This window comes from Pelodiscus sinensis, chromosome 1, assembly GCF_049634645.1.
Source record: "Pelodiscus sinensis isolate JC-2024 chromosome 1, ASM4963464v1, whole genome shotgun sequence".
Classification (NCBI taxonomy): Eukaryota; Metazoa; Chordata; order Testudines; family Trionychidae; genus Pelodiscus; species Pelodiscus sinensis.
Genome location: NC_134711.1, coordinates 247287297 through 247308926, shown reverse-complemented (window position 1 = coordinate 247308926; position 21630 = coordinate 247287297). Strand labels below are relative to the sequence as shown.

At 39.3% G+C, this 21630-nt stretch overlaps 1 protein-coding gene across 1 annotated transcript in view; it reads right to left on the bottom strand.

The window, feature by feature from the left end:
- The window catches only part of NALCN (sodium leak channel, non-selective), a 362634-nt gene that overhangs the window by 64367 nt on the left and 276637 nt on the right, over positions 1 to 21630 (bottom strand). Inside the window, exons 16-17 of the mRNA XM_075918747.1 lie at positions 19364 to 19500; positions 16868 to 17009 (exon numbers count right to left, since the gene is read on the bottom strand). Of these exons, the coding sequence (XP_075774862.1) occupies positions 16868 to 17009; positions 19364 to 19500 (279 nt within the window). The remainder of the gene's footprint in view (positions 1 to 16867; positions 17010 to 19363; positions 19501 to 21630) is intronic.

Genomic DNA, 21630 nt, shown 5'->3' with positions numbered 1-21630 from the left:
AATGATGTAATACGCACTTCCACATAAAACACACAGTGACCGACAAGCATAAATTACAACATTTTGGCCTTCATCGTAAAATCAACATTTTCTTTGTTGCTCTGTCTACATAACTTGGGGTGTGTCTACACTACACTGTTATTCTGGAAAAACAATACTAGCATCCACACAGCAAATGCATTATTTCAAAAGAAAATTGAAATAATAGAGGGCTTTTTCTTATGTTGGTAAACGAATAACACCTCTTCCAAAAAAAGCTCTTTCAGAAGAGAGTGTGTGTGGACACTCTACGGCTGCTATGGTGAAATTGCTCCTCACCAAGGCCATTCTAAGTTATGCCTCCTGGTGCTCTAAATCAAGGTAGCACTTCCACATTAGGGATGCCTGCCTCAGACTAATTTGGAGGCTTCCCTGTAGTGTGGAGGCTGTATTTTGAAATGAGCTATGCTGGACGATATCTTCCGGAATGCTTTTTCCAAAATAAGCTTGCAGTGTAGATGTACCCTTTCTGTTGAACTATCTTGACTATTCCCCAGCTTGATTTCTTTTATTTCCTCAATAAAACGTTTCCTGAATGCATAAGAAGTTTATTACCATAGAGGCTGCACATAGCTGCTTGAGAAACATTATTATTATTGAATGGATTAATTATAGTATTTACAGATATATTAATTCATTTCAGAGTTTGTGCAATAGAGTGAATATTGTTAATGACTGATGCCTTCTGTTACACAGTTAAAATACTAAGCCCCTTTCCTTTTCAATGTCATAAAAATTCCATTAGGAGACCGCAACTCCAGTGCCACCCAGTATGTCTGCACTGTGACCCTTTTGGAGATATGGTTTCTGGGTCTTTGGAAATATGTCTCCCACTGGATTCTGCCATCGTCAAATGTGTGCCCTGCTACTGATGTTAAATCATATTTTCATATGTGGCTGGGAAGGTTGTAAAGTGATCTGTAAGTAATGAACATTTTACACAGAGGAATAACTCACAACTAAGGAATGTATCCATTCCTGCACCTGTAGTGAACATACAACCCAAAGCACCTCTCAAATTTAATTAGGTCAGCTATTTGGATTTGTTACCATAATCCCTGAGTAACCTTCAGAGAAAAATTTAGGAGCGTCCAATAATGCCAACCCTATGTTTGATGATCAACCTGAAATAGTATCGTTAGGCACATCTCTTAAAGCTATTTATTATAGATGGACCAGAATTTGGTCTTGTTTCAGTCACCTGTATCAAGCCTATCAATATAGGTACAAGGTCTTTAGAAGGCTACTTTTTTATTTAGCAGTAAAAAAAGCAGAAGCCACAAGTATTTTTGTTTCACTCAACATCCAAACTGACTCTGATTCATGGTAAAATGTCTTTATTTTCCAGACTTTCTATGTACTCAAATTGCATTAATAGGGGGTTCTCAAGCTTGATTGCCCCATGGACCCTTCTGATAACAAAATTACTATATGATGCCAGAAGACGGGACCAATGCTTGAGCCTGCCCAATCCTCACTACTCCAGGGTGGAGTGCAAAGCTGAAGCCAATGGGCTTCAGCCCCAGGGAGGGAGTTTCTAACTCAGGGGTGGGCAAAACGGCCTCCGAGGGCCTGATCCGGCCTGCCAAAAGAGGCACTGCCGCTCTCCAAGCCGCCAGGCAAAATAGGGCCTGCAGGAGTGGGAAAGCGAGCAAAGTCTCTTCCTGCTCTGCCCCTGCCCTACAAGCTATACGCAGCACTTAGAAGTGCGGTGCACTCCTGGCAGGATGGGAGGAGACTTCGCACGCTTCCCCCGCCCCAAACCCTGGCAGTTGACTCTAAGCACAGCACTTCTTTGCAGGGCGGGGGCAGGGAGCGAGAGACATCACATGCTCCCTCTCCCCAGGCCCTGATTGACCTGGGGGCAGCAGGGGGATCACGCAAAGACTCCTCCCACCGCCAGGGTCGTGGGTACCTAGAGGAAATCACCAGCTGTTTAGAACAGCTGGCAGTTCTCTCTGGGGGGCAAAGACTGTGCACTCCTCCACTCCCTGACAAATCAGGCTCTGTACGTGGGGAAGCATGGAAATGTCCTGGCCGGGCCGCTTCCACCTGAGGCCCCACCCCTTCTGGGGTGTTCCAGGGCCACTTCAAAAATTTCTGAAGTGGCCCCCGGTCAAAAATTATTGCTCCACCCAAGCCCTGCTGCCCATTGGTGAAGCTCGTGGGCATCAGATTCATCCCCACAAGGTGGGGCTTGGACTTCAGGCCCTGGGACACAGCAAGTCTAAGCCAGCCCTGGTAACCCCCATTAAAATGGGGTCCTGACCAATAGTTTGAGAACTGTTGGATTAATATATGTCAGGTGACCTTAAACTTTTAACTCTCTTGAATGATTCTATATTTTTTTTGAGGAAAACAATACCACCGAGATGCATCATATCCTTCAAAGCAGTAATTTTTTTCCAAACAGTTGCCCTTTTCAAATGTAAGGTCCCTTCTCATGCCTGCCTTTAACCTTTGCAATATAATAATAAGGTTGAGTATTTTTAAATGAATGTTTATAAAGTAAATTATGGCTACACTTTCAAAGCACCATGCTTTTAGACTCTTCATCTTCCCAGAATACCAGGGAGAGCTCGGTGTGTATGTTACTCATGTGGAATATGAAGAATTGAAAGTTAAACAGGAAATCTTAGGATATAATTTAAATTATGACTAAACTGGCATCACAGAGACTTGGTGGGCTAAGTCTCATGACTGGAATATTGGTATAGAGCACTATAACTTGTCCAGGAAGCATGAGTGCAACACAAATGGAGATGTTGCATTCTATATCAAGAATATGCACGCTTGTTGACTAGTTGAAAGTTTCAGGGTAAAGATAAAAGAGCTAAAAATAGCAGTGACATCATAGGTGTTTACTCTAGGCATCAAGGAATGTGTGAATGTGTACTGCCAGCAGAAACAAACAACGCCCCCCCCCTTATCTGTGGGTGCCCTGCTAGTCAGCAGGGTGACATCTGAATATTTCCTGAGTGGATGCATAAGCTCACAGCTTACTCGTGACAGTGATTATGATAAATTTATGACACTAAAGAATGGAAGAAATGAGAGAAGCAGAATAAGGGCTTCAGAAAATCAGACAAACTCAGAGAACTGAGATAAGATACCAGGGGAAGAAAATCTAAGAGAAAAGGGATTTCAGGAGAGCTGGCAGTTTCTCGAGGTGATAATATTAAATGCAAATTTGCAAACTATCCCAACACAAAGGTGAGATAGGAAGAATGCTCAGAGGCCAATATAAATCCATCAGGATCTCTTTTCAGGGACCTCAAAATCAACAAAAAATTCTACAAAAAGTAGAAATATGGATAAATTGCTAAGAAGTACAAAAGAATAGGACAAACATGTAGAAATAAAATCAGAAACACTATGGCACAAAATGAGATATACCTACCTATCAAGGGACATAAAAGACAATAAGAAGTTCCTTAATTACAGTAGGAGCAAGGGAAAGAGAAAGGAAGGGAAGGGAAATCTAGTAATTGATAAGATCAAGAAAGCTGAGTTGTTCAATGCTTAAGTATATTTAATCTATATTAATAAGGTTAATTATAAGATAGTCAACATAATTAATATTAACAATAAGGAGGAAGAAATGGAAGACAATATGAAAAAAACTCCCTGGGTTAAAATATGTAGATAAATTGTACTTATTCAAGTCAACAGAGCCTGAGGAAATTTACCCTGGAGCTCTTAAGAAACTAGATGAAGCAATATCAGAAATATTAGCAAATATTTTTGAGAAGTTGTGGAGCATGCTAGAGAAAAGCAAACAAAGTGCCTGTCTTTAAAAAGGGGAACAAAGAGAACCCACAAAATCATAAGTCAACCTAATTTTGAACCTGGAAAGGTACTAGACATATTATTAAACAATTTGTAAGCACTAGAAGATACAGGCAGTCCCTGGGTTACGTACAAGATAGGGACTATAGGTTTGTTCTTAAGTTGAATTTGTATGTAAGTCGGAACTGGGTCCAGATTCAGCTGCTGCCACTGAAACTGACCAGGGGCTGACTACAGGAAGCCGGAGGCAGAGTTGCTCTGCCCCCAACTTCCTGGAATCAGCCTGATCATAGAATCATAGAATCATAGGACTGGAAGGGACCTTGAGAGGTCATCGAGTCCAGCCCCCCGCCCTCAAGGCAGGACCAAGCTCTGTCTACACCATCCCTGACTATCTAAGCTGTTCTTAAATATCTCCAGAGAGGGAGATTCCACCACCTCCCTTGGCAATTTATTCCAATATTTGACCACCCTGACAGTTAGGAATTTTTTCTTAATGTCCAATCTAAACCTCCCTTGATGCACTTTAAGCCCATTACTCCGTGTCCTGTCCTCAGAAACCAAGAGGAACAAATTTTCTCCTTCCTCCTTGTGACACCCTTTTAGATATTTGAAAACTGCTATCATGTCCCCCCTTAATCTTCTTTTTTCCAAACTAAACAAGCCCAGTTCATGAAGCCTGGCTTCATAGGTCATGTTCTCTAGACCTTTAATCATTCTTGTCGCTCTTCTCTGTACCCTTTCCAATTTCTCCACATCTTTCTTGAAATGTGGCGCCCAGAACTGGACACAGTACTCCAGCTGAGGCCTAACTAGTGCAGAGTAGAGCGGCAGAATGACTTCACGAGTTTTGCTTACAACACACCTGTTGATACAACCTAGAATCATATTTGCTTTTTTTGCAACAGCGTCACACTGTTGACTCATATTCAACTTGTGGTCCACTATGACCCCTAGATTCCTTTCCGCCATGCTCCTTCCTAGACAGTCGCTTCCCATCTTGTATGTATGGAACTGATTGTTCCTTCCTAAGTGGAGCACTTTGCATTTCTCTTTATTAAACTTCATCCTGTTTACCCCTGACCATTTCTCTAACTTGCTAAGGTCATTTGGAATTATGTCCCTATCCTCCAAAGAAGTTGCAACTCCACCCAGTTTGGTATCATCTGCAAACTTAATAAGCATACTCTCTATCCCAATTCTACATCATTGATGAAGATATTGAACAGTACGGGTCCCAAAACAGACCCTTGCGGAACTCCACTTGTTATCCCTTTCCAGCAGGATTTAGCACCGTTAACAACTCTCTGACTACGGTTATCCAGCCAGTTATGCACCCACCTTATCATGGCCCTATCTAAGTTATATTTGCCTAGTTTATCAATAAGAATATCATGCGAGACCGTATCAAATGCCTTACTAAAGTCTAGGTATATGACATCCACCGCTTCTCCCTTATCCACAAGGCTCGTTATCCTATCAAAGAAAGCTATCAGATTAGTTTGACATGACTTGTTCTTCACAAACCCATGCTGGCTATTCCCTATCACTTTATTACCTTCCAAGTGTTTGCAAATGATTTCCTTAATTACCTGCTCCATTATCTTCCCTGGGACAGATGTTAAACTGACCGGTCTGTAGTTTCCTGGGTTGTTCTTATTCCCCTTTTTATAGATGGGCACAATATTTGCCCTTTTCCAGTCTTCTGGAATCTCCCCTGTCTTCCATGATTTTTCAAAGATCATAGCTAAAGACTCAGATACCTCCTCTATCAGCTCCTCTATCAGTTTCAACAGCTGCTGAATCTGGAGCCTGGGACAGAACAGCTGGGGCGGTGCCCGGTACGTTCCCACAGGACCAACCCGGCAGCACCCCAGCTGCTCTAACCGAGGCATCCCGCAACAAATGCCTGGTCTGATGGGAAAAGAGGTAGACTTGATATATTTTTATTTTAGTAAGGCTTTTGACATAGTCTCATGTAACAGTCTCATAAACAAACTAGGAAAATATGGTCTAAATAAAATTACTATAAGGTGGGCCCACAACTTGTTAAAAGATCATACTCCAAGGCTGCGTCTAGACTGGCAAGTTTTTCCGCAAAAGCAGAAAACTTGCCAGCTGTCTACACTTGCCGCTTGAATTTGCACAAGAACACTGACAATCTAATATAAGATTGTCAGTGTTCTTCCGCAAATACTATGCTGCTCCCGTTCAGGAAAAAGCCCTCTTGCGCAAATGTATTTATGCAAGAGGGCCGGGCCAGTGTAGACAGCTAAAAACTGTTTTGCGCAAAAAAGCCCTGATGGCGAAAATGGCGATCGGGGCTTTCTTGCACAAAACCGCACCTAGTTTGGCACGGACGCTTTTCCGCAAAAAGTGCTTTTGCGCAAAAGCATCCGTGCCAATCTAAACACTCTTTTCCACAAATGCTTTTAACAGAAAACCTTTTCCATTAAAAGCATTTGCGGAAAATCATGACAGTCTAGATGTAGCCCAAGAGTAGTTCTTGATGGTTCTCTGTCAAACTGAGAGGGTATTTTTAGTGCAATCCTGCAGGGATCAGTACTAGATCTGATACTATTCAATATTTTCACTACTGACTTAGATAATGGAGTGGAGAGTAAGCTACTAAACTGTGTAGATGACACCATGCTGGAAGGGGTTCAGAGATCAGGTAAGTGCAAATTAGTTTTCTTAGGAAAGAAATATTTAATGAATAACTACAAAATGGGAAATAGCTGGCAAGATGATGGTACTTCTGAAAAGAATCTGGGGATCATAATGGATCATAAATTGAACATGGGTGATCCATTTGCAAAAAAGGCTAACAACATTCTGGGGTCATGTGTGTAACATGCAGGCAGTAATTGTCTCACTCTACTCAGCACTTGTAAGGCCTCAGTTGAAATACCCTGTCCAATTCTAGGTACCACATTTCAGGAAAGAATCCAGAGGAGACCAAGAAAAATTAGGTAAGTTTTACAAAACTTGATCATGAGAAAAGGTTAGAGAATTGGGCACATTTAGTTTTCAGAACAGAAGATTGAGGGAGGGAACTAATAATAGTCTTCAAATACATCAAAGACTGTCAGAAGAATCTGATCAATTGTTCTCCATGTCCACTGAAGGTAGAACAAGAAGTAATGGGCTTAATTTGCAACAAATAGGATTTAAGTTAGATATTAGGAAAAACTTTCTAACTATAAAGATAAGTACTGGAATAAGTTTCCAAGCGAAGCTGTGGAATTCCCATCATTGGAGATTTCTAAGAACAGGTTGTACAAATGTCTGTTAGGATGGTCCAGGTTTACTTGGGTCCTTTCTCAGCACAGGGAGTTGTACTAGATGACCTCTCAAGGTCCCTTCCAGCCTTACGTTTCTATGATTCTATAATGCCAGGAATAGGTTACCTAGGGAGTTAGCAGAATCTCTATCCTTAGTGGTTTTTAAAAGCCCTGACTGGGATGATTTAGTTGGGGTTGGTCCTACTTTAAGCAGGGGGTTGGGCTAGCTAACCTCCTGAGTTTTCTTCCACCCCTAATCTTCTATTATTCTTCTATGTATATATCATTAGGAGGCTATTCTGTAAATCAAAAAGCACTGAAATGTATTGGCTCCTTATAACAGATTTGTTTAGCATTGGGATGTGGATTCATGATCTGCTATATATTTTAGAGTGTGTGTGCATCTCCGGTCTGTCTGTGTGTCCATCCTTCTGTGAGTCTGTTTGTTCAAAAAATCCTCCTAAATGGTAAGAGCCAGGACCACCAAATTTGGTATGCAATTTCCTCTTATCATAACTTAAAGTGAGGTCAGGGTTTGGTTGTGCCCAGAAAATGGGATGTGCCTAGAATGTGATTGTTTCTCATACAATGCGAAGGGAGGGTCTGCTAGCAGCCACCGTTATACTGCAGAATGATCACAAGAGGGTGGTTGCACCTGTAAGACAGTAGCAGGCTGGGGGAGGGGCTCTGTATGTTACTGGCCAGCATCCATGGGTAAGATTCCTGTGCTGTGTTGGGCATGGTCCCCCAGCCCCGATGACCTCCATGCCCCACAGGGGCAGCCCAAACTACTACCCTCAGCCCACTACAGGGGGAACCCTATGTCCCCACTGCCGATCCCTTCCTTGCCTTCAGCTCTAGCACCAGATGGGGGGAGGGAGCTCTGGGGAGCTGCCACCACTAGGCCAGCGAGTCCTTCCACCCCATCATTGCCAGACCACTGCAGCCCCAGGTGGCCCTAGCGAGCTCATCCAGATCTCCCACTCCCTGCCATGAGCCCCTTGGTCTGGGATCCCCTCTCCTACTCTCTGCCCTGAGCCCCTCCAAAGACCCAATCCCCTACCCAGAGCTTCTAGCCCCCTGCCCTGACTCCTGTACTCCCACTCCCGTCCGGAGCCTCCCAACCCCTGCGCTGACTCCTGAATCCCTAGTCCCTGCGTGAGCCCCCCCTCTACACCTGCCAACCCCGTCCTACACAATTATTTAAATAAAGATGTGCATTTCTCTTTTATCCCCCCCCTACAATACAAAAACAAAACAAAACAAAAACTGTTACTAGAGTTAAGGACCCAAGCAACACCCGCTACATCTGCTAGTATTGTATATATGAGTATGTGCACATCTGGGTTTAATTTGATTCTCAATAACTCAATAGGTTAAGTGGATTTATGAACATGGTATCATGTGATAGATTTAGATATAACCAGTGCTTTTTCTGTAAGAAAAAAAGGTACCGGTACTCCGGGGGGAAAGTTGTTGAGAAAAACAAAACAAAACCTGGGAGACGTTAGCTGTGGACATCTTAGGCCCTCATTCAGCACACACTTACAAACATCTTTAACTTTATGTGATGCAAGTAGCCTAGTCAAAGTCAATAAGATTACTTATACCGTGAAGTTGAGCATATTCTTCACTAATGGCTGTGGCCTTGGCCTGTGGCTGTGGCCAAAGTGTATATTTTTGAAGATTTGGCCAACAATATCTGGGAGGGACAACCTTGAGGAAGAATTCTTTAGATGTGCCCAAATTATTCATTATTATTCATTTCTCATATTTAAAAGTGGTAGTTGAGATTCAATCAATTTATGTTACTAATGAGCCCACCAGGAAAAAAACCTCATTTAGGAAAGCATTGCAGTTTTGTACACATTTAGTATTTTTTCCTACGTTATTTTATATATTAGATAATTAAACCAAGATGCTCCCTACTTTAGTTTCCATCCAAATTTATATAGTGTCACAGAAAAAAATGTAACATTACTGTTAGCGAGAACATATTGATGATTGCTGCTTCATTTAATAATGTCTTCAGGTGGCATGCTGGTACCTAAGGAGTGTGGCAATTAAAAACTTGTGATGCCTGCAGAGTGTAGAGGAAATTATTAATAGCTACAATGCAGAAAAGACAATACTTTGATCACATGACACGGATTTAAGTACATTATACGCTATAAATATTATTTTAGCTTATATTGATTTAGCCTGCTATTTCTTTTAATATATACTTTAAAGTGCTTTGAACACTCCATAAGTATATAGTTATTAGTTATTTATTTGTTTTTTTATACAGCCCATAAATGTGCTCAGTGCACTGACTACAGTGTTGCATAACCTTTTATTATATTGTATTATTATTTCTCAGTGGACGAAAGTACCTTCCTTTTGCCTACAATATCTGATTATTGTTAAATATGTTCCTAAGAGCATTTATTTTAAAGAACTCCTGCAGGTTACGGTAATCGGAGTAGAGCAGCTGTGAAGGTCAACAAACCACTCTGAAAGTTTCACGATAAAAGGATTTAAGATGGATGTCATGGAAAACACAGGCTACCAGGGAATAATTATCAGGCCTCTTCTCTTGATTCCTAAGAATTGATTTGTGCAAGTGCTGCCTGAGAACACAGAATTAAGAAATCATTGATCTGTCTCTAATGTTCCATCAAGAAGTGCTGGCACATTTCTCTACTGTCACTGACAGCGTGGCTTTAAAACAGCCAAAAATACCAGATCCTGACAGTGAAAGTCTGACTTTTTATTTTCAATTTTAAGGAAGAGTCATTTTCCCAAAAGGTGTAAGATTATCCAAGTCAGCCACTCAAAATGTGCAACAAATCATTATAGCATACACCATTGAAAAAAATCACCAAGGAATATTGCTGTGCAGTGCCATCTGCTGCTTTTAAAGGGTATTGCACACATATTAAAGGTAAACTTATTAAAAAAAAAAAATAACAATTGTAAAAGTTCAAGGCTGTTCTTCCTGGACAAAAAATAGTTCATGAAATAAACATCTAGGCATCACAAAAATAGTAATTTATTATTAACTCAAGCTCAGATCTAATGATTATGGGTCAGTTCCTCAGCTCATGTAAAATGGCATAGTTCCAGTGACTTCCACTGAGAATCAGGTCCAATTATATTAAATACCGCAAAATGCTAATAAGGGTATTCAGGGTATTCAGAGTTTGCTATATTTATATGTCCTAGCAACATTTTCCAGTGAGAACTGCACAGAGATAATTTCTATACTAAATTTTATAGAACCAGGGAAAGTGCAAATTACAATATATTAATGTTCATATTACACCAATAGGAAATTGTTAACAGAAGCATGAAGATTAGTGCAGGTGGGTGTTTTATAATGAAATAACTGGATTCATAGTGAACAATGAAGTATAAATTGCTGGAATGTTTTGGGGAGTACTGATATGGCCAGAAAAGGTGGATGTAATATACTTCTCTATAGTAACCTTGGAAGTTTTCTTCTAAGCATTAGGAGTTTGCAGTTATGTAATATTAATAACAATGCAGTATTTTAAATGTAATTACTATTTCCCATGAAACCATATGGAACTATTTTTCTGTTCTGTCCTAGGAATGCAAGTGACAAAATAGCATTCACCATGAGTGTTTTCCTTGGGAGTCAGGTATTTGACAAGTAGTATATAGCATAGTGGAAGAGCTTACTGTATATTATATCTATTATTTAAAATGTAAAATCTGTATTTAGGGTGAAAATATGTAAAAGTTCATGTAATATACCAGCAAAATTTTCAACAAATAATTAGAACATTTTATCTCGGTTTGGACAGAAACTACCACTTAGCTTAAAGTTAAATTACATTTTGGGGACTTCTGGCCTTCAAACTCACCCCAAAACATCCTGAAGGTCACCTTTTAAATTCATATATTATTTATTTGTTAAGTAACATTGATTCTTTTGTGCCTCTTCATTCACATGCCTACTGATTTAGTTCCATGGTGGGCTACTGGCTCTCAACCTTGCTAATAATGATGCCATCAAATGGCTGGGCACATTGCACATATGGTGATATATTTCTTCTTGATAGATAGACAGCCAGGCATTTGGGGTTACATTGTCAAAGGTAATTGAACACCTAAGGATGTAGGTGGTATGTTCTTCTAAAGCACAAAAATTAGGTAGGCCCCTCTTGTAAGGCAGGCAATGTGACCTCCCATAGAGCCAGAGGAAGAAAATCACTCACTGAGCTCTGGTGGGCAGAGACAGGCCACGATCAACCCTCCCACCAGAAGGGTTTGGTGGTTGGGTGGAGCAGTAAGTACAAAGGTGGGTCTGGGAGCTTAGTTGGGCTTCCACTGATGAATGAGCCAGACACCTTCTACCTACTCCTGAGCTGGCAGACTGCCGCAGGCACCTGTGGAGCTGAGGACTGAGCACACTCACCAGAGCTCTGTCCTGTCCAGATCATGGAAGAGTTGCCATGATAAGCTGGACAAGCTGGAGGGCCTTCTACACCCCCAGGTACACCCCAAGGAGATCTGGGAAGTGGCCCAGAGACAGCAGTCCCCAGTCTGGCTGCAGTGCAGTTGGAGATTAGGTCAACATGTTATGGTCAGTGGAGTGTGTGGGCCTGCGTCCCCACACACCACCCCAATCCTGGGCTAGAAGTTTTCCCCCTCTCTAGGCCAAGAAGCCAGTGCTTGTCGGCCATCTGCCAGGGCAAGGGGATGCCCAAACCCCTTGCAGCTCAACTCTGACCTCTGGCTGAAGCCATCTCCTCATCTTGCCCCTCACTAAGTAAGGGCTTGGGCTATCTAACAATGTGTGCTGCTCGGCCCTGACCATAGGCCTAAGCCATAGGCTCTTATTGCCCCACCCTGACAAAGTGGCTTGGGCTACTCATCAGTGTTTGCTGCTCCTACAGAAACCATGCAACTAAGAGTTCCCTGGAACATTACCAGGTATAATAGAGAGATTATGAGCCGATAAGATTAACATAATTTTATTTATGATGTTCCTCAGGGATTGAGGGAAGATCTGGCATTTCTGCCACCCTTAAATCTTCCCTCCTCTTCATCCACTGAACTTGATTCCCATGGGTGAGCTTCTATTGTTGGAGGGTGTTGGGGGGACCCATGCTACAGAATAGGCATTCTTCTCTTCTATGAAATGTCGTATCTGCATTCTCTCTCCTTACAGAAATAGAGGGATGGTGATCTTTACACTTGTGTTTTGCCCCACAGACTTAACAATTTCAAGGAGAACACTAGTGAAGGAGAACACTGAAGTGAAAAGGAGGGGATCCAAAGAGCACCAGAAATTGTTAGTCACCAAATTTCATTTGTGTTTGATGGTAACTACAAAAATTGGTCTCTCAGAATATAGTCTAATATGGGAAGAGCAGATATGTATATGATGCGTTGCACTATGCTGATCAGCACTTTAAAAACACAACTATCCAGAGGAAGACTGTAAAAAGAACAGTTTAATTTGGATTAATGGTGTCCCTGAGTATAATTCTAGGCCTCACTTGTAATAAGCTTCCTTCATTTATACCTAATGTTCCTGTCTGCCTCTCATCTTACCTCTCTGTCCCCCTTTTTCTCCACAGTCCAAAATCTTGCTACCTGGATTTCCCTTCTCCAAATTTTTTGTTGATCCCCTCTGATCTATATGCTATCCTCTTCTTACGAATCAAAGCCACAGATGAATGAGTTCCTGACAAAGTGTCTTGCCACTCAGTCAAAGCTGTACCCTGTCTTCCCATTATCCTCTTCTTCTCATATTCCTCTTTCTCCCTTTGAGAATCCTACCACATCTACAGAAGATTTTCTGAAATAGCAGACATTTTGATATTTTAGATGGAAGAACTGAAAAAAATATCTATATAGAAATATTGCCTTTACCAAAAAGCGAGGTGTAGGATTGAGAAAACTATTTTAGGGAACTTCATTATAATTTCTGAGAGATTCGTGAGATGATACAGCTTCAAATCAACTGTTGTTACCAGGTAATGAGAATGTATATGGGTAAAGACATTTTATCAGAAGTCAATGTTAGATTATAAGGTTTATTTGAGGAAAGTATACCTTACACACAATAATACTTGTTACAAATAAATTACTGTCATAGGAATATTCAAATTTCTATCGCTTTGGAAAGAGTTAACTTATTTCCTAAACATAATGCCTACATATAGCCAAAGCTTTAGAATAGGTAAGAGTCATAAAATGTAAGGAGTGAAGTGCAAGCCCCTTTACAACTGGAGAAAATCCTTGAAGGGAAATAAATAACTTTGGGACTGAGAAGATTTATTTGCAGTGTCAACTTTACAGGAGACCAAAGGAGATAAATTGTGATTCACATTGTAGTGAATTGCATGTCATTTTGTTATTGAATATAAATGTCAGTAAGTACGTCACCAAACCAGAGATCAAAAGGAAGGAAAATCTCTAAAGTGTATGTAAGCAAATAAGTAACACAAATTAAGTGCTGCCTATCAATTCAGTAGGTGTAGAACACAGAAATGCTGACATAGTTCAAAGAGGAAATGGCATAGTTAGCCATTTTACAGATATGACAAGACAGAGGTAGAGGGAAGAGCAACAATGTTAGCAGACCCCTATCTTTTGGTTCCAAACCTGACTTTTACACTGTCATCTTAGCTATGTCTACACAGCCATGTTATTTTGGAATAACTGACATTACTCTGAAATAACACAGTCTGTGTTTACACAGCAAGCAGTTATTTCGACATAATAATGAACTAATTACAAGCTGCAGGACTTCTTACTTTGACTCCTGTAACCCACATTGGTATGAGTTAAATGTATAATAATGTTTCTTTTTGACACAGGAATGTAAAGTATGCATACAATGTTTGTATTTTTAAAGCAACCATTTTATGCTTGCTTTAGGGATAAGATATTTTTAAGAAAATTGATTCACACAAATGTGAGGTTGCCGTGGAAACTGTAACTGTAGAAAGCCACAGTAATTGCTCTGACTTAATTCAATCTAGTTCTCTCTTGCTTCTTTCCTGAGTGTGTAAACACCCAGTTGCATGCAACATCTGACCAGAAATTATACTTATATTTCCCACCTAAATAATCAGCATTTTTTGGATGCATAACAAAAATAATTCATGAATACAGGCTGAATTTCTATAATCTGGCACTCTGGTCCAGCAACATCCATGGTCCAGCAAGATTTTGATGATTTTGTTAGCCAGATGTCCACTTATCAGGGGTGTGACCAAGTTTCCCAAAATCTCATAAAGTTTGTTTACAGCCACCAGTCCTGGCTCTCAGTGTTTTGTGCTGTTATTTAGCTCTAATTTATCCCTAAATGTCTTCTAAGAGCCTAGTAAGCAGTGGAAGTGTTGGTAATGCTGCTAGACAATATTGACCTCCTGTGGTTCGGCAAATTTTTTGGTACGGCACCAGTCAAGTGCTGAGGGTGCTGGACTATAGAGGTTCAACCTGTATTTGTTTCAAGACAAAACCAAAATTCAATTTATCTATACTTGTTCTTGCAGTTGGCTAAATAATGGGGAAAACCAAAACTTACATTATTTTTAAATTTGAAAATCTTATTGAACAAACTTTTCAGTTAACATGTACACAATTTATGTGTCCATCTGCAAGTATGGTCAAGATGGGTTAGCTTTGAGTACAGAGTGAAATAGGAATTAATGCTCCCATTTAGCATAATATCTGAGCATGAGCTTTTCTGTAAACATGTGAGTAGTCCCCTTAAGTCAACAGGGCCACTCACATGCTCATATCATGCACCCATTTTGGAACTGAAGCTTATATGATTTGTTGCACAAGACTATTCTGTAGGAAAATGTTTGTTTCATTACCATTTCAGAGGATAATATGAAAGCACAGTGGCTAAACTAATCAAATATTTCTTTCTTAAGGTTTTATAAGAAACATGGACACTTTTTGCTCTTCCAAGAGTATGAAAAGTTCACTTCTTACCATACAGAAATTGGAACTCTAAAGGATAACATTTTTTAGTTTCTTATATAAGTTGTGTTGCTGTAAAATATCATTGTGATATCAGTATTATATCAGCAAATGTATTATTAGGGGCTGTAAATCAGTTTCAGTTCTGTGTTAAAAAAAATTATCCACAATGTTTCAAATAAACACATCTTTATTTGTATTTTGTTTAACAGGTGCAAAATTACTGCCATGTGCTCACCAACATCTTGCTCACTAGCTCAACACACTCAGGGCGTGACACATCTGTAATATTTAGTTTTGTTATTGGAGAGAGTAGTAGAGGCCTGTTGATGGAGAATTATCTAAAGCTATTTTTCATTATTAACTGATGCATTGTTTTTCACATATTCTTACATTCTTGTCTGTTTCTGATATTTCCAGCCCAGTGAATGTTAGAATTTACAAAAACAGAGGAAATTAACAAAAAACAGTAACTACGTACAAAAACAAAACAAACAAAAATGCAAAAGGAGTAAGAATATTAAAACTGGGGTGAAATAACAGCTATGTTTATTTGTGCATTCTGCTGCCTTTGTAAGGATGTTACTCTTTGAAAACACTGCAGCTCATCTTTACTATTTACCTTCACCTTGATTTATTTACATTTGCATTGATTTTCTCCTTGTATATTAACCTTCCCAGTACAGTTCACCTATAATACCAGGTTATTCACATATTCAGACCGAAGAGATGAAGCCTAAGTTTCCTATTACAAGTTAATGGACACATCCCCAGCATAATTTTGCATAGTTCTATATGACCTCAACAGTCTTGGGTTTATTAACACCAGCTTTTGATCTAACCCAATATTTCTAGTGCCGTACTATGGGTGGATCGTTTTCAGCCATCATAAGAGCTGGTATTTGCACTTTCCCCTGATTGGTGTCAGATGTTTTATTGCAGTCCACTTTGGATCAGTTGGTACTGCAAAGTATAGGATCTGCTGGTCATGAAAAAAGTCATTTGTAAAAAATAGGTTTAAAGTAACCAGTACTTTGCATTTTGGTTACCTTTTTCTCCACCATGCTCACATAAGTACCCAGGCATATCCTACTTCACATTGATTATATCCTGCCAACCCACTATGTTATCTGAAGGTTCTTCTGTTTTCCATTTTTATTGTCTTGTATGCACCTAATTTAGTGTACAAATATCAGCTTATACATGTGTGCATTTCTGTGTTCAATATAACAAGTGATCACATGTATAAGTAAATATCAGAAACAATTTGCTGATGATTCACATACATAAAAAGGAGCTAAACTTTTGTAAAAGTTTAGAAAATGATTTGTATGAAATTATTTGTATTTTTAACATAGCTCCAAGACTTTGCTACTATGGCATGATAATTATTGATAGAGAGAAAGCTCAAAATTAAAAAAAACCTCGATTTCAACCATGTTTGAGAGTGACTTGTACCAAATAAATTTTAAAAATATGATGCTCAGAAAAATGGGTGCATTTTTATAAAAAAAATCTACTCCAGCAGAGCCACAATTTCTGTAAAATATCTGAGCGTAAATGAAGTTAAGGGAGCAGTGACAATTTAGACAAGCAACAGGTGAGCTTGCAAGGTCTGGGAGAGAGGTAAGATGCATCTGATGAACTGTTTTTTATCCATGAAAGCTTATGTCTAAATAAATCTATTAGTCTTTAAGGTGTCATAGGAATCCTTGCTGTTTGTACAATTTGTGGTATTTCCTAACAGCATATGTTTAAAACAATGAAGAACATATATTGTTATATATTGTGGTATTTACCTTTTGGTCAATATACTTGTTCTCTTCAATTGCAGATCTTTTGGAATGATCACATGAGGAAGAAGATGCTGAAGGGAGTCTTCTCAATAAGCAGCTTGTATCCTGCTGCTGACGATCAATAAACTGCTTCATAAAACTTTCCCTTACAGATAAGAAAAAGATATCACATTTTGTTGCTAAACATTCAGAAAGAGTTAATACAAGTTTTCTGCAATGGATCAAAGTTGGTTACTGCTAGGATAGAACAGCAGCAAGATGGAAATTGATGGGGTACAGGACAGTGCGTACAAATAACAAAGATAACGAGATTTAGATTGAATTATTAAAAATAATGTAATTGGATTTAGTGCTTATATCAGTTTCAAACAAAACAGTTTGCTCTCTTTAATAATACAGTCTTTAGTATTTGATTTTTAAATTTAACGATTAATTTTATTTTTAGTTACTGACATCAAATATAGCTGTTTAAAGATCTATCTGAATTTATAATATAAATTGCTAATTAAGAGCAAACCAAAGACTGATATAATCCAAAAGATGCACACTTTCACAGGGAAACAATGTTTCAGGAGTTCAAATAGCATCTGTTCATATAACAGCCTTGAATGCCAATTTTAAAGTATTTTGACAATTTTATACTTACATATGCCATGTTTTGATTTTTAAATTATTTTTGTTTACAAGAAATGTACATATATGTTTCTACATTCTAAGTTCAGAGAAGTAGCGTTACATACTGTGTGTAACCAACTCTTTTCTTGAGTGGTAATTCTACACAGCACAACTGATTCATTTTAAAGATTTTATTCTTAAACTCAAAGTTTTGTGGGGGTTCCCCCCCCCCCATAGCAACAATACTAGTCTCAATTATTTACCCATTTGGAAAAATCCAGGGAAAAAATCATACAAAGATCATGGATATTCTTTTGAAAAAAGAAGCAAAAACTCAATACGTAAGTAGCTGGGGTCCTGGAAATAAATATGCCTGATGTTTACCTTAAAATGTAACAGTGTTTTCTTTTACAACATCCAAAGCAGATACTCTGGCCTGCATCACACCTTTGCATAGTTCAGATGATACAAACAGGGTTAGGTTAACTCTTCTAGGTGTCTGGAGCTAGTAGATTTTGTGGGGCCACTTAGGTTCTAGGGTGGGGCCAAAAATGAGAGGTTCAGTATGCAGGAAGGGGGTTCTCAGTAACAAGTTGGGGTGTGTGTGTGTATGTGCGGGTCTGAGTGGAAGGTAGAGTGCAGGAGTGGGTTAAGGGTGGGGAGGTGGGGTCTGGGAAGGAGATAGCTGCAGGAGTGGCTGGGGGTGGAGGGTCTGAGAGGAAGATAGAGGAGTCAGGAGTGGGCTGTGGGTAAGGGCATAGAGTCTGGGAGGGAAGGTTCAGGAGGCGGTAGAGGATTGGGGTACTTACCTGAAGCAACTCCCATGTGGAGGTAGGGGGACAGCTGGCTCCATGTCACCCTAAGCTTGCAGGCACCACCCTCTGCTGCTCACATTGGCCATGATTCCTGGCCTATGAGAACAGTAGGGGGAAAGCCTGCAGGTGAGTGCAGGGACAGAGCGCTTCTCTGCACTCACAGCGACATGGCTCCAGCCCAGGGGAGGAGAAATGGCAGTGAGTAGATCACCTCCCCCATCCCTACTAGACTGGATGACAGCTTTCTTGCCCTAGCTTTGGGCTCCCCAGCATAGGAAACTCCACAGTGACATAGAGCTGGAGAGCCATCTCCTACACCATGGTCTGTACAGCTATTGGTGCAGAGGGAAGGGGGTAGATGGTGCTAAGGATGAAGTATATTGTTTCAGCTTTTCTCCTCTGGGAAAAGGTCCTTCGAGTCTCCAGACTGCTTTCAGTAATTCTATGAACTACATCTGGCTCCTCGATTCCTACCTGTCTCCTCTCATACGCTGGTTTCAAGAGAGACTCTGACTTCTGATTTTTTGGTGGCATCTTTTGAAGGAAAGTTATTCTCAGTGAAAATCCAATCCAGTTACTTAATTCTCAAAAGTTGTTATCCTTTGACAGGTGTTCAGTATTTTATGAAAGCTGCTTTGGTGAACTCAGCTGACCAGATCATTAAAAAACCCATAATGGAATTGATTTTTAAAACTTCTGCTTGTGGTCCTAGCAAAGAAGCTAAAAAACAAATTGGGCCTGAAGAGAAATTACTTTCTCATCTGCAGGAATGCTCCTTCCAATATACTCAGCCTGCATGCAGATAAATTATTTTTAGGAGTATTATTCATTTCTTTCATGAGCCCTGAAGCCATGTAAGCAAGAGAGGATGGGATTATTTTTGGGGAAGTAAAAATGAGAGACAAATGAAAAGTCACCCATTCTCACCTCTAAGTGCAATGTTTTGATTATGATTCTTAAAATTATCTGCTTAATTTTTGGGAGAAAAACTTACACATCTCTGGCATGACTGTGTGTGCGCTGATAATTAACAAGTCCATGGCACAGAAAAAAAGGATGTATTTTATACCTTATTTTTGGAACTGTAAAATCTGAGGGAAGCTTGGAGATTTTCACCATTTGTGGCCTGTTAGGAAATTTTTCAAATATACGTAGACGCAAGGGTAGCTTTTCCTTAGTATCTGCATTGGCTTCGCTTTGTTTTAGCTTAAAGAAAAAGAAAAGAAAAATAAATAGACAAAATGTACTCAACAGTTCCGTTTTTCAGAATTCAAAGAATATGAACAGCAATCAGTTGAAGAGACAGAAGATGGCAGCAAAGAACTACAGAGGGTAAATTCGTTGCTCAGAGTTCACTAGTCTGCTTGTGTTAGAGGCACTGACAGATAAACCATAACAATCCATAAAATGAGAGGCATTTTTAATAATTTCAGTTTTAAAATGTGAAGCATATTAGCTTTCTATTATGTATATTTACTTCTGTATTTTCTTCACAGTTTCCCAACACTTCGAAAAGAAATATTCATGTTTTGTCTTTTGTGACTCAGCTTTCTGTGCACGTTGATAACTTTGGGATATTCAAATAGAGCATAATGTAGATAAATGAACTGAGGATTAAAATCTTTAGAGAAATCTCAGATCATTAATGAAATAGGAAAATCACATATAGATGGATTTATTAAGATCTGCTATACTTTATCTAATGATATCTCAAAACAGATATAGAGATATAGAATAGAGATATAACTATTGTATTCTGATTATTATAACTGTATAATGGCAACAAAATGATGTCAGAAAAGATGACTACACTCATCAAAGTTTTTATGATGAATAAATTAATATTAAAACTATTATTTCTGTCTAACTGAATATAATATACTAAGGATTGGAAATCTAACAGACACATCTAATTGTGGTCTTTTGTATAATAGTGTTATCTACGAAACATTTTGAACATACTGTAGTGAGCCTTGTATCCCAGATGTACATATTATGGATATCAGGGCTTGTGCTAGCACTTTAAGAATAGTTGTATAGGTAGCACTTTGAAGTTGTGGTTTGCACTGGGGCTCTGAAATCCACCCCTCCACTGTTGAGCCAGGGCAGGAAGCTCACTCCTGCTAGTTACAAAATGCTGTGTAAACATGCCCTCAGAGTCAATCCTCCTTTAATATAAAATAATATATGGAGATATACAATCTCCTAGAACTGGAAGGAACCTTGAAGCGTCATCAAATCCAGGTCCCTACCCTCACAGCAGGACCAAGTACCAACCCTGACAGATTTTCCCCAGGTCCCTAAATAGCCCCCTCAAGGATTGATTCACAACCCTGGGGTCCACAGGCCAATGCTCAAACCACTGAGCTATCCATCCCACCTTTATCTAGCATGACCTGATATGGACATTTGATTTTAATACAGTTATGAAAGGCGTGTGACAAGAATGCTGTATATGTCACAGATTTAGATTTTAGTGAAGGATTTAGTACAGCACAGTCTCTGGTGGAAGCTTTTTCTGATATTAATTCAAATTAGCTTTGATGTGAATTGTCACGTGGACTAAAAACTGAAGAAAAATAAACACAAGGTAATGAAAAATGACAGAGTTGGGGGAGAAGGTGTCTAGCGGAGCACTGCTGAGATCAGCTTTATGTCCATTCTTATTCAATATCTTTATTAATCTGCCTCAAAAGGGAGAACTCATGTTGCTCATTAAAATGGGAGGAGCTGAAAATACCAGCAAGGACCAGAAAATAAAATTAAAGGATCTATCCCTGGTCTACACTAGAGAGTTATTTTGAAATAACAAACAGACCTTCTACACTACCGAGCCCATTATTTCGAAATATGGAGCTCATTATTCCAGAATAATTCCTACTTTCATTGGGGAATAAGCCTATTTTGAAATAGTTATTTTATGTGTTATTATTTCAAAATAAGGTATTTTGAAATAATTTCCCAGTGTAGACATGCCCCTAGAGATATTAGAAATATGAACAGACCATAACAAATGGAGATTCAATTTGTAAAATGCAAGTTAATAATCCAAGGGGAAAATAAACTATAATATATTCACTGAGAGAAGACACTGGGGGGACAGTAATGCTGAGAGATACCTAGAGTGTCGGTAAGAATAGACAAAATACAGGACTATGTAGCACTTTAAAGACTAACAAGATGGTTTATTAGATGATGAGCTTTCGTGGGCCAGACCCACTTCCTCAGATCAAATAGTGGAAGAAAATAGTCACAACCATATATACCAAAGGATACAATTAAAAAAATGAACACATATGAAAAGGACAAATCACATTTCAGAACAGAAGGGGGATG